The sequence below is a fragment of the Rissa tridactyla genome, chromosome 1, assembly GCF_028500815.1.
Source record: "Rissa tridactyla isolate bRisTri1 chromosome 1, bRisTri1.patW.cur.20221130, whole genome shotgun sequence".
Taxonomy (NCBI): Eukaryota; Metazoa; Chordata; class Aves; order Charadriiformes; family Laridae; genus Rissa; species Rissa tridactyla.
This window is the reverse complement of record NC_071466.1, coordinates 175,899,476-175,913,284: the sequence shown is the minus strand read 5'-3', so window position 1 is coordinate 175,913,284 and position 13,809 is coordinate 175,899,476. Positions and strand designations below refer to the sequence as shown.

The 13,809-nt window shown below is 40.6% G+C and overlaps 1 protein-coding gene across 1 annotated transcript in view; it reads right to left on the bottom strand.

The window, feature by feature from the left end:
• Positions 1-13,809, bottom strand: part of PAWR (pro-apoptotic WT1 regulator) — an 83,563-nt gene that overhangs the window by 29,688 nt on the left and 40,066 nt on the right. Inside the window, exon 2 of the mRNA XM_054182840.1 lies at positions 11,078-11,206. Within this exon, the coding sequence (XP_054038815.1) occupies positions 11,078-11,206 (129 nt within the window). The remainder of the gene's footprint in view (positions 1-11,077; positions 11,207-13,809) is intronic.

Genomic DNA, 13,809 nt, shown 5'->3' with positions numbered 1-13,809 from the left:
GGCATGAAAGCAGTATCAACTAAAATTCCCTCTCTAGAACGGAATAGCAGAATAGTGCAGGAATCAGGAGTATTACCATAGCTTACAGAAGCTTTCAGTCAAGCTGTGTCATCTATTTGTACAAGCAGATATGGCAGGAAGTCCTTCCTTTTTCAATAAATTGGCATTTACCAGAGGACTCTTCTTCCCACAGAAACTTCAGCTACAGTCTATCATTATACTCTAGGGACCACCTTTTCCTTTCCCCAAGAAATTTTAAGAGAAGACTGGGAGGAGATACCTGCTTAAATATCATCATTTTTGACACCTGAACAGAATTTCTGTATTGACTTTTTCAGAGATAAAACAATCTTCTCAAACCAGCACTCAGTTAGCTGAGTTAAAAGTGATGCCAGCCCTAAAAAGAAAGCACATGGGAAAGTGGGAAAGAAAATGAATTCCTTCACCTGAGGCCCCCGGTGACTGTTCAAATCATTAGCTGGGAATTTGAGAAACTGCTTCCTATTCTTTCTGATCATATAAAAGCTCCAAACCAGCGTATAATAATAACTGATGTACCAGCTTATGCAATTCTGGAGCATAGCTTGACGAATTCAATAGTAAAAGAAACAGTGCAACAACAAAACAAATGCCTGGTCATACAGGCTGAGTACATTGCAGCAACATCCCTAGATAAGAAAAAAAAAGAAAAGTAAACAAAGGTGGTGGTGATGGGGAATCTTAATGGAATGATCACAACCGAACTGAAGAGATAATACAAGAAAGAAATCCTAATGTACACACGTTGTTTCCCACTTGGTCTGCACAAGGATTTAGAAAGTACCTGTAGAGCGGGCTGTGCTGAAACCCCTGCAGTTCCCAGGCACAGCAGTGAATCTAAAGCAGGCATAAGAAGCCTCCACACCACCTCCTCTTCATAGGTCAAGGCTTCATTCAGTTTTAGTTTTCATGCAAGTCCTGTGATGAACAACGCATAGGCTCACAAAGCCAAGTATTCAATTATAAGAGACGTCATCAGTACATTTAACTTCATTTACTGGGAGTGAAATGCATTCCTGAAACAAAATTTTAAGCTTAAACCACTTACTCACTAAATTAAACTTCACTGAATACAGACATTAAAAATGTTCATCATTTTGTATTTCTTTCTAAGAAAAGGAAAGTTTGCTTGTCAAAGGTAATCAAATTTGTGCTGACAATGACCAAGCACTGAACACTAATGATCCCTTCCACAAACAAATGGAAGGATTTCTCTTTTTGATCTGTTGTCATAAAGACAAATGTTGGTAAGAGTGTATTAGTAGTCCCCTACAAGAGCAGAAGTCAGATGACTCAAAGGAGGGATGCCCAATCTGTATCCTCAAGGCTACACACCGTTGGCCAAACAACTTCATCAAGCTTGTAGCCAATATACAGCCACCCACTTTCCCTTCGGTCTGACATGAGTAACTGCTGGCTCTCAGCTCTTCCATTTCTTAGGGGCAAAGGGAACTGCTATTTCCCTGGTAAGCACTTTCCGAAAGCAGCAGTTTTAGATAGTCCACGTGCAATACAGCTGAATCGGATTTGCTGAGCATGTGCAGATCCTTTGGGAACGTAAAACGCACTGAACATGCATGGATCAGCAGCACTGCACATAGGCACACGTATACGAAATTTGCTCACGTAAGAGGAAGATTTTGGCAGAGAAACCTATGCTGCTACAACGATGTCTATTGCACAGCCCATTCAACTGAGATATCCAGACTGCAATGTTTCAAAACTCAGTTTCTATTAAAAAAAACACAGACACAATTTAACTAAAACTAGCAATCTCATTTTTGCAAAACAATTAATTCAGTGTCTTTAAAGCCTCCAGTTATACCAGAGGAGACCACCATGCAACGTTACTCCTAACCTCAGAGAAGTTAGTTTGCAGATTAATTAAAAAGTTACTACACGGCGTGGGCCTTTTTCTAGCCTCCAATAATACAGACAAAAAAGCATTTAAATAAAATTAAGACTGCAAAGTCAACCAATTCAGAAGGGGTCAGAATGTTGTTGACTTATGCAACTTTCATTGAAATTCTTACAACTACATGCATCACGATATCAGGGAGGTGTGGTGGTGGAGTTGCACTCTATGTGAGAGAGCATTTGGAATGCATTGAGCCCTCACTAGGGGCGGATGAAGAGAGGGTCGAGAGCTTATGGGTAAGGATTAAGGGGCAGGCAAATATGAGGGACACTGTTGTGGGTGTTTATTACAGGCCACCTGATCAGGATGGGGAAGCTGCTGAGGCTTTCTACAGACAGCTGAAGGTAGCCTTGCAATCGCAGGCCTTGGTTCTCATGGGGGACTTCAATCACCCTGATATCTGCTGGGAAGATCACACAGCCAGGCATACACAGTCCAGGAGGCTCCTCCAGTGCATTGATGATAACTTTTTGACACAGGTGGTACAGGAGCCAACAAGGCAAGGCGCACTCCTGGACCTGGTACTGACAAACAAAGAGGGACTGGTGGAGGACATTAAGGTTGGGGGCACCCTATGTTGTAGTGATCATGAAATGATAGAGTTCAGGATCATGGGTACTACACACAAAACAACAAGAAGTAAAATTACAACCTTGGATTTCAGGAGGGCTAACTTTGACCTCTTCAAGAAACTGCTTGGAGAGATCCCATGGGCTAGGGCTCTGGAAGGCAAAGGGGCTCAAGAGAGCTGGTTGATATTCAAAGACCACTTCCTCCAAGCTCAGGATCGGTGCATCCCTAAGAGCAAGAAATCGGCCAAGGGACACAGGAGACCTGCATGGTTGAGCAGGGAGCTTCTGAAAAAGCTCAAGTGGAAGAAGGAAGTCTACAATAAGTGGAAGAAGGGACTGACCCCCTGGGAGGATTACACGAATGCTGCCAGAGCGTGCAGGGATGAAACAAGGAAAGCCAAGGCTGCCTTGGAATTAAACCTGGCCAGGGATGTCAAGCTCAACAGGAAGGTCTTCTACAAGTATACTGGAAGCAAAAGGAAGACCATAGAAGCTGTGGGCCCACTGTTGAATGAGACAGGAGCCATGGTGACAGAGGATGTGGAGAAGGCGGAGTTACTGAATGCCTTCTTTGCTTTGGTCTTTACTGCTCAGCCCAACCCTCAGGAGTCCCAGGCATTGGGGAAAGAAGAACTCTTCCCTTGGGTTGAGGAGGATCGAGTGAGGGATCAATTAGATATTCACAAGTCCATGGGCCCCGATGGGATGCACCCGAGAGTGCTGAGGGAGCTGGCAGAAGTCATTGCTGGGCCGCTCTCCAACATCTTTGAAAGGTCCTGGAGAACAGGCGAGGTGCCTGAGGACTGGAGAAAAGCCAACGTCACTCCATTCTTCAAAAAGGGCAAGAAGGAGGAGCTGGGGAACTACAGGCCCATCAGCCTCACCTCCATCCCTGGAAAGATGATGGAACAGCTTGTTCTGGGTGTCATCTCAAGGCATGTGGAGGAAAAGAAAGCTATCAGAAGTACTCAACATGGATTCACCAAGGGGAAATCATGTCTGACTAATCTGATAGCTTTCTATGATGGCATGACTGGATGGATAGATGAGGGGAGGGCAGTAGATGTGGTCTACCTTGACTTAAGCAAGGTGTTCGACATGGTCTCCCACAGCATCCTCATAGGGAAGCTTAGGAAGAGTGGGCTTGATGAATGGACAGTAAGGTGGATAGATAACTGGCTGAAAGAGCTCAGAGGGTCATGATTAGGGGCACAGAGTCTAGCTGGAGGTCAGTGATGAGTGGTGTTCCCCAGGGGTCAGTACTGGATCCAGCCCTCTTCAATATATACATCAATGACCTAGATGAGGGGACAGAGTGTACCCTCAGCAAGTTTGCTGATGACACAAAGCTGGGGGGGTGGCTGACACACAGAAAGGCTGTGCCGCCATACAGAGAGACCTGGACAGGCTGGAGAGTTGGGCAGAGAGAAACCTTATGAAATTCAACAAGGGCAAGTGTAGGGTGCTGCACCTGGAGAGGAACAACCCCATGTACCAGTACAGGTTGGGGGCTGACCTGCTAGAGAGCAGCTCAGCTGGAAGAGACCTAGGAGTCTTGGTGGACAACAGGATGACCGTGAGCCAGCAATGTGCCCTTGTGGCCAAGAAGGCCAATGGCATCCTGGGGTGCATCAAGAAGAGTGTGGCCAGCAGGTCGAGGGAGGTCATCCTCCCCCTCTACTCTGCCCTGGTGAGGCCGCACCTGGAGTACTGTGTCCAGTTCTGGGCTCCCCGGTTCAAGAAGGACAGGGAACTGCTGGAGAGGGTGCAGCAAAGGGCTACCAAGATGATCAGGGGACTCGAACACCTCTCTTATGAAGAAAGGCTGAGGGATTTGGGTCTCTTCAGTCTGGAAAAAAGACGGCTGAGGGGGGATCTTATCAACACTTAGAAATACTTAAAGGGTGGGTGTCAGGAGGATGGGGCCAGGCTCTTTTCAGTGGTGCCCGGGGACAGGACAAGAAGTAACGGGCACAAACTTGAGCACAGGAAGTTCCACCTAAACATGAGGAGGAACTTCTTTACTTTGAGGGTGGCAGAGCACTGGAACAGGCTGCCCGGAGAGGTGGTGGAGTCTCCATCTCTGGAGGCATTCAAAACCCGCCTGGACGCATTACTGTGCAACCTGCTCTAGGTGATCCTGCTCTGGCAGGGGGGTTGGACTAGATGATCTCCAGAGGTCCCTTCCAACCCTATGATTCTATGATACTGCTCTCCTGACATCAGCACACGACGTATTTTTCCACAAGCTCTCTTACGTGGAACACAAAGAAGAGCCCTTGGTGAGTAGTGTTCAGTATTTTGTGTTGGCTTGTTTTTCATGAAGTGGCCACCATGCCTTATTTACTGCTACTAACATAGTCAAACTGCTCTGAATTCGAGCCCATATTGCTTGATACTACTGGAGTGATGGCCTGGTCATACGTGATCATGGGAAGATGGAATTCCTGTGTTCCTGTTTTCCTTATACAAATCACAGGAATAATGTGGGTGCCCCAAGCCATACCAACCATGGCAGTTAAACATCTGAAGCACCTGGTTCATGTCATGAACTGTAAAGGGTAGCAAATTCCCTGCAACTGATGTCACTTACTTCAAAAACACTGCACATGCCAAGATTGACTTTAGATGCAAATATATTTTAAAAAATTAAGTGATCTTTTAATACTTAAACAACATTGAATTTGAATACGTTTTAACCAATTTTTATGGGAATGTTTTTAGACATACAATAAGATTTCCTCACTAGTCTTTCTACTGCAGAAATTAGTATCAAGGACAGAAATTAATAACAAGTATCACCATGACAATCTACTTATAAAAGATAAATCATTATTCTTGAATGCATGTACACAGTTCTCCTTTGCAAGAACTACATGAAACCTAGATGCAACTACATGAAACCTAGATGCAAAACATCTTTGAAAAGCTGTGGTCAGGTATGAATAGATATGAATATCATTACCACATACTTTGTATAATGACAGTAACTGCAAAATGATGCTGTATGATATTACACTGCTGCGCAAAATAAAAAGCCAGGAAATGCAAAATAGACAGGTATAAACTGCAATGCGAGTTAAGCTTATTTGGCAGCATATTCTTGTCATAAGATTCAAGTACAAAACCCTGGGGAAGCCTGTGTCAAGCAGGTTTTCAGACATGTTTCCTAACAGAGATAAACGTAATACCTCAGTTCCCTGCATTCCTTGCAGTTCGTCACACATCTAAGAAGTCACTAGACTTTTATTCCCTTATTTTATTTTATTTACTGCTTTCAGCATATCTTATAAGGTGCTGCTATTAAACATTTACAGCTTTGTAATACGGGCGTATATCACTGCTTCAGAACATTTCAACATGTTGGGTCACATCTAAATTAAAGGATGGTATTTAAGCAATTAAGCTCCCAACAGAGCGCTTCTGTGGGAGTATCTTTGGACCGCATTCCTTTTAGAAATTGCTTGCAATGTTCTGGTAAAACGTTAAGCTTTTTTAGAACAAAAGGTTAAAAAAAGATTAGATGTGGTTTTCCTTCAATTTTCGTAGGCTCTTGGATGACTTACAACTAAATGCACAAGTCATAAGTAAATGGTCATGCTAATAAATCAAGTTTAGATGATTTCACCAGCCATCTAACCTATTCACTACTGAAGTTAACTACAATGAACCCAATCTGCTGTGGCACGATTTTATAATTATACCATTAGATGAATGCTGATGATTATAGAATGGTTCGGGTTGGAAGGGACCTTAAAGATTATCTAGTTCCAACTCCCCTGCCATGGGCAGGGACACCTCCCACTAGACCAGGTTGCTCAAAGCCCCATCCAGCCTGGCCTTGAACACCTCCAGGGATGGGGCCTCAACAACTGTGTAGACATTTCACCCTATTCTCACCTCTAATCAACAAGAAGGATTCTTTCAAAGGTACTAAGTAATTGCTACCCTGAACAGAATGGTTATCCAAGCATCTATCACAAGCTAATCCCTCGCCCAGTACAACCACCTGCATGGCTGCTACAGAGAGGAGTAAGAACAAACCAAGACATGGCAACACCACTGTGTATGCAACTCAGTGTCATGAGTTGAAAATTAGAGCAACTTCTCCTTTTATTGTCCTGGATTAATAGCTCCACAGGAATTCAGTACCAAGGTCAAGCTTTAGCCGGTCTAGTAATGCACATAATTTTAATTTATTTCAAGACTATGATACAACATATAACAAAGACAAGGTTCAGTGCCACGAATGAAGTGACATTTATTTGTCTAGCAAATCTGTCTGCCGCTGTTCACCATGAATCAGTGCAGATGCTTAACTGTCTCAAATGCATCCTACAAAGCTGTATCTTGTATAAAATAATTTGGGAAGATTCAACATCTTAAAATTTCTTTAATTTCTTGTTGGTGCACAAGGCCTTGTATATGCTTATTGGTTTTGAGTACTGACATAATAGTAGCTTTTTTCCACTTTATGGAATTCAGACAGTCTAAGAGACTTAAAAAAAAAATCATCAGCAAGCTAATAATTTTTCCAACCAAATCTTGTAGGTTTTTTGATGCTTATTATCTTTATACCAAGTACATAATCTCCAATTATGAAAAAAGATGTTTATTACCCTGAACATAATATCATTTCTGTCCAACTGCAAGAAAGACATTGCTATCAAATAGTTTTGCACTAGTTTCATTTTTACAATCGCTCCTAAGCAGTAGCCAGATTTATATAACTGCTAGACTCCACTAATTCCTAAAAGGGTAACTTTAGTAACTTCAAAGTAGTAACTTCAACTATGCTTGTCCTTAGCATTACAAATATTTAGCTTATTTTCAAGAGTTCTAAGCTTCATTATATGTAACTTATTACTCTTAGCCTACATCACCAAGTACTCCACAGCACAGTGACCCACAGGCCGAAAGAACCACTGAAATGCAGCATTAAAAATAGGAGAAAAATCAAGCAAGGAAGTCAGAGACAGATGTAATTGCAATTGTGTTTCAATGTTGCCAGACCTATTATTTTCCATATTTCCAACATAAAATAATTGAGAATCTGATTTCAGCAAAGTAGTTCTCCTTCAGGAAAAACACTTTCAGGTCCAGTATATTTTTAGATCTATTCTTAAACAAACCGTGTATCTCTGTGCTTTGGGTCAAGAACTTCCAAATTCAGCCAGAGTTTTCAAAAACTGTGCTTTTTGCCTATGAGAAGGGTAAAAGCAACTTCTGACAATGTTAAAATACAACTGAAAGATCAGGTTAAGCATTGGAAACAAAACATTATTCAGCAATTTATTTAATGCATCATATATTAAATCAACTGTCTTGTTTCCCGTATAACTGTCACAGTAATTATATATTTACAAATTTCATAAAATGATTAATAGAATGGACAAATCAGTGAGCGCATCTATAACTAGAGAAATGTATTCTCCTTAGTAGGTAGAACTAGAATAGATATTGGTCAATGGCAACTAGATTTGACTGAATTATTAAGATCTAAACCATAAATTCTACTTTTAGGAACAGAATTAGGCTTAACTGTTGCACAGAGTAGAATCAAAAGAAAACTAAGCCATCAAAGCTGGAATCACACTGCTGTCAAATTCTGTCCAAATTGGGCAAGTTGTAAGTCTTCTAATAAAAAGCAAGTTGACAGAGTCAGTAATAAACTGATTAAGTCTGAGCAGCTACAAATTTCTAAGGTTCCATCTGTTCTGTACATGTGCCATCCTGGGTCTCTGCCAGATCTGAGGCCTGGGACTCTCTTCCGTATTGTCAGTGACAGGACACCCCTGCTGGGCTCTGTCAACAAAGAAGTAGTGCCTGTTTGAATACGGAGGTGACAAACTTGGAACTGTGTAGGATACAATTAATACAGACAGCCTGCTAAATAGAAACTGAGATTGTTGGTCAAGCACGATAGAAAATATGGATGAAAAAAACAGGGCATGGGAATATGGCCAAAACATTATGTAGTAACACCACTAGGGGAAACTAAAAGTGACAACTTTTCGGAATATTTGTTGAAGAAGGGAAAACAGAGTGAACACAATAAGAAAGGGCCTAACACAATAAGAAAGAGTCTAACAAACAACTTAGAAAAAGTATAAAAACATTTCAGAATGAGGAATCCTGCCAAAGAATCTGCAAAGACAATAGATCAAGTTATAAGAGATGTGCTCAGAGGAGACGGTCTCTCTGCAGAAATACTTCTGTTCACATTCATCATGGTAAAGCATGGTAAGGGTCTCACATCAGAGCACCTCTTCATGGAAGACTCAAAGGGTCTGTTTCAAACAGAAGCACTGGTAGAACTTAAAAACAAAAGTACCAAAATGAAAAAAAAGCTAGTTGCCAGAATGAGAATATTTACCCCTTGAGCTTTGAAGGAACTATTGACGCTACTGAAAAATAGAACATCTAAAATACTCAAAAGATTGTATATAGTATAATCTCTCACTTTAAACTGCCCTAGTACCAGTGGTTAACACAATCACTATCTTTAAGAAGACTCTAGAGTAGACGAGAGAACCATAGACCAGTAAGCTTGATATTTATACTGAATAAAGTGGTGCTAATAAGTCTAAAACAATTAGTGGATAAGTGAGTAAATATGATACAGTGTGAGAGTCACCGGGCCATTTGTTAACACAGTGACATTTCACAAATCTAATGCAGCTTTTTAAGTGAAAAAACGTCCAGAAGAGAAAGTTGGTTGGCAGCCTACTGAGTTTCAAAAAGGCATTCCCCAAAGCCTCTTAAAGAAATTAAGCCACACTGGCACAAGGGCTAATGTCCTTCTGCGAATAAATTACTAGGGAAAAGACAGGAAATAATGGTGGGCCCTGATTTTGCAGTGGATGGAGTACTCAGAAGAGTTTCACGGGAACGTGTTCTGGGACCTGTGCTTTTCAATATATTCAGGAAGGAGTGTCCGCAGATGCTACTCAGAACAGAAAAGATGAGGGTCAACTGTGAAAACATGCAGGATTTCTCTATTGGGAGCGGCTGAGAGGTGAAACAGGAGATGAAATTTAGTGAACACAAGCACCAAGTGAGACAAAAAGGCAAGCATACTTCTAAATTTACATATGCATTCATCTCTAAGCTTATTATCACTCACAGATAACTCCAAAATGTTAAGCTAGAGTAGACATACACAACAAAAACAGTAAACTCAGCGCTCAGCAGACAAACAGACAGATATCAGGAATTGTCAGGAAAGAAACAGAGAACAAAACAAAAAAACACCATTAAACCACTCTACGATTGCATGCTGTACTGAACTCTTCAGTTCTGTTTCCTGATCCCAAATAAATATAGTCAAACCAGAAAAAGTACAGAATGTTATTGAGTATCTCCTGTACAAGGAACTAAATAAAATAGAATTCTTCAGCTTAGAGAAGAGGCAGCTGAGACGGGCTGTGCTCTCCCTGCAGCACTGTCACATAAAGAGGAAGCAGTTGTTCCCCGTGTCTTCCACTGGGACACCTTGGTGAAACAGATGGCAAGTGACATGTTCGACTTAAACAAAAGGAGACTGTTCTTCACATCCCAGGTAATTAAGCTGTAGACCTCTTCGCAGTAGGCTCTTACGAATGTTAAACGCATCCATGAGCATATGAAAGACTGGGCAAAATTTTAGAAAGAAAGTGCATCCAGACCCACTAAGTTCAGTGATGCCCCCTCTGGTGATGGGTGGTTTGAAAACTATCACCATGTGCTTGCTCTGTTGGGATATATTTCTGCCTACGCATGTGCTATTGCCACTGTTAGGTCAACAGGCAGAGCTGGAGGGACTCAGGGCTGGGTTGGCACATGCCCTTGGGTAACAGAAGAGGAGAAACAAGACTGGTTAAAGAGACTAAGGGCACAAAAGGAAAGAGACAGAACACTTGTCCCAGGTAGTATATATATAGTATGAAGAAGGGGTGTATTGGGCATAATTGGCAAGGTTTATCGGGGCCAGGGCCGGGGGGGGGTGTGGGGTGTGTGTGCAGGCTGCAGGATTGAGTGGAACCTGTAGCAGGGTGACTGGAGAACAAAAAAAAAAAAAAAAAAAAAAAAAAAGAGGAGGGGCAGGGGGAGAAAAGGTTTCACAGAGGCAAGGGGTGTTTTCCCCAAGAGATTCCCCAGAATCAGTAACTAGAAGTTTGTTAATTGACAATAAATTAAATTAGGAAATTGGGTCCTGAATTGAAAAGTTTGCCTCCAATTAATTGAATATTCTAAAGCTATGAGTATTTTTCACTTGAGTTTCCAGGTTTCTCTTCCTCTCATTAAAGAATAAGTTTTATGGTAAATATCCACACCGTTACCTGCAAAGCCCCTACAAAAATAGAAGACTCTGTTGTCAGAACTGGGTCTCAGTGTGTCGAGTCTGGGGAATGGAATCTCATTCTCTGTTTTTAGTAATGTGACAACTCCAAACTTCATGTTTGTTTCCATATAGGTTATAATATACTGTTAAGTAGGAGTACAAAGAAGGCAGTGTGAGTTTTAAAACTGAGTAAAATACCAAAATGAACAAGCGTTAAGAACTCACCTGTAGTAAGTATGAGCCAGAGGTATCTGCACTGGAACTCTCATTTTGTATCGTATTCTGTTGGGTAATAGCATCCTCCTTCTTTCGCTCCTTCTGCCCTGCTTCATCATCTTCATATTCATCGAGGCTCTAAAAAACAAAAATATTCAGTTATAAAACAGTCTTCCTGTGTTGCTTCATATGCTTCCCATATTTCACAAAATTCATGCATCGGTGAATAATTTCAAAGATTAATTTCACATTTCAGAAAAGTTTAATTAATTGTTTAAATGCTTTTCTTTCCATGGATATTGATATCTCCAATAAAAGAATAAAGTTTGACAACTAACTGCTTTTTCTTAATCACAAAAATAAGAAATAATAAGACCAAGATCCCACTTGACAAAGCTTTAGGCAATTTTGTCCAAGTTTAGTGCTTATCCTGCTGTGAGCAGCAGCGTGGACTACACCTGAGGTCCCTTCCATTTGAATGATTCAACTATCCCATTTGTCATAAGGAATAATTTTACCTCTACTTAAGAGATTTTGAGGAAGTACAGAAAAAGGAAAAAAAAGAGCTAATGGTACTCTTCACTCAACAGCTGACCTTTTTTGACACAGTGGCGCCTGCTGAGATTGAAGCGTCAGTCTGAATCACCCATCTTAATTTTGCTCTCCTTGTTATTGTCTTCGAAAATTTACCATTGAAAAGTAGTCATTTTTAAATTAGTTGGGCAGTCATTAATTGCTAACAATTAACACATATATAACATTTTTGCTCTTCATCACAAATGCTTCATACCAGACTTGCCGAAATACTTGACTCAAAAGGATTAAGTTTCTAAAGCGCTGACTGCTGACAGGTGAGAGACAGGAAAAATAAATAAATAATCAGTAACACTGCCTCTGTTCTAGCTCAGAGCCACACTGAGCCCAGGGTAGAAGGGTGAGGACTCAACCGGCTTTGAACTAAGTCAGCTATGTCTAAATCGGTCTATTAGTCTAACATACACAAATTTACAGAAATAAAAAGCACAACCTCATTTTTACAAGACCAACTTGACGCAGCCATGGAGCTCCAAAAAAATTTGACCACAACATCACAAGCTGTTTGCCGGCACTCTGCTTTAAAACGAGAGGTGTGTGAGACCTAGTTCCAAAATCACGGGGAACTAACCATCCTAAGGTTCTGGAAAAAACTTCTGGATGAATGTGCAATTGCTTGAGAAACAGAGAACAGGGCTACAAGAGAACAAAGATGAATGTGAAATTATTTCAATGGAAGTTTCTAATGCACAAATAAGAAAATCACTATTCTGAGGCTTAGACACAGACAATCTCTGACATCACCTTATCCAAAGGATACAAAATTAGTCAAAAACACGTAATGAGAATGCTGGAAGGTAGTATTTTTTAAAGAGAAAAATCAGTGTTATTTACTAACTGAAAATAGCACTAGTATATAAAAAAATTAACCTTGGCTGCTCCAAAGCAAACACTATGGTAACAGAAGCACCAGAAAACTGACAAACTGGAAAGATTCACTAGAAAGGTGAACATCAGTGAACCTGAATAAAAGCCATTCAAATTCTCCACAGTAGCACTCATGGCAGAATCCTAATGCAGTTTCACCAGTCTACTTCTAACCAACATTGTAATGCAACTGATGTAGACCTCTACTTCTACCAATAAGAAAAGGCATACATGAAAGATTATTCCAGATGATTCATTACATATTGAAAAACACTTTCAGTAAGTAGTCTTTTCAAACAAAAGAATTATAAATTTTTAAAAAATTAATTTGGTTCTCTCAGGCCCATTTTTAACAAAGCGTTTAAAAAACACTGTCATGGCACGTTCTAGGAGATGGTCTTTAAATCAACGTCCTCTACCTTTTATAAACTGTAAAGCTTAAAAAGTTTGGTAACTTAAACTTAAGTCTGTACCCTACTTTATCTCATTATCCTGATAATCCATTCTGAAGTGACAAAATAAGAAATAACGAGCCACTACTGCAACAAGAAATGGAGTGGTCTTCAGCACTTACAAAACCAGCCCTGTTCAGAAAGAACTACAAGGCTCACAGAAGGTCTCACATAAATTAAGACTAATGTCGTGCAGATGAAGAACGATACTATATTAGAAAAACATGAAAACTTCTGGATTGTTCTTCCAGCCTCCAAGTTGTTCCTGTAAGACAATGAGGATCCCAGATAAATTCAAAGGAAAGAGATAGTTTGACATAAGTTTGGAAGAGCAGCTCTAACTAGCATAGGAAAAAAACAACTGGAGACAGAAGAGACCAGTCATCTTCACACACCTCAAAAAAGCTTTGCATTTTCAAGGAACAACATTCTTTAAGGAGAAGCATAAAGCTCAAATTACAGTAATGTAGGTTAAAAAACAAAAAAAGGTCTTTGTATCGACTAAGTAGACAAGTGCTCCTTTCTTCACAAATTCTCTCCTTTTTCAGATACATGCTACTCATAAGCTTCCAGAGACCATCAGCATTCCACAGAAATATTTTACTCTGAATAGTTACATCTTTAAGGAAGAATGTTCTCTCTTTCAATATAAGATCACCTGCTACTAACTATTCTCTTAACAGTTTCAGCAAGGAACAAAATGTCATCATCTGACACGAAATTTCCAGCCACAAAAGTTTAAACTAAGCATTTTCAGTTAGGACTTGCCAGTGACGTCCATTCCCACCTTTTCCCTTCTTCTCAGGAAGGCCCAAGATAACAAGATTG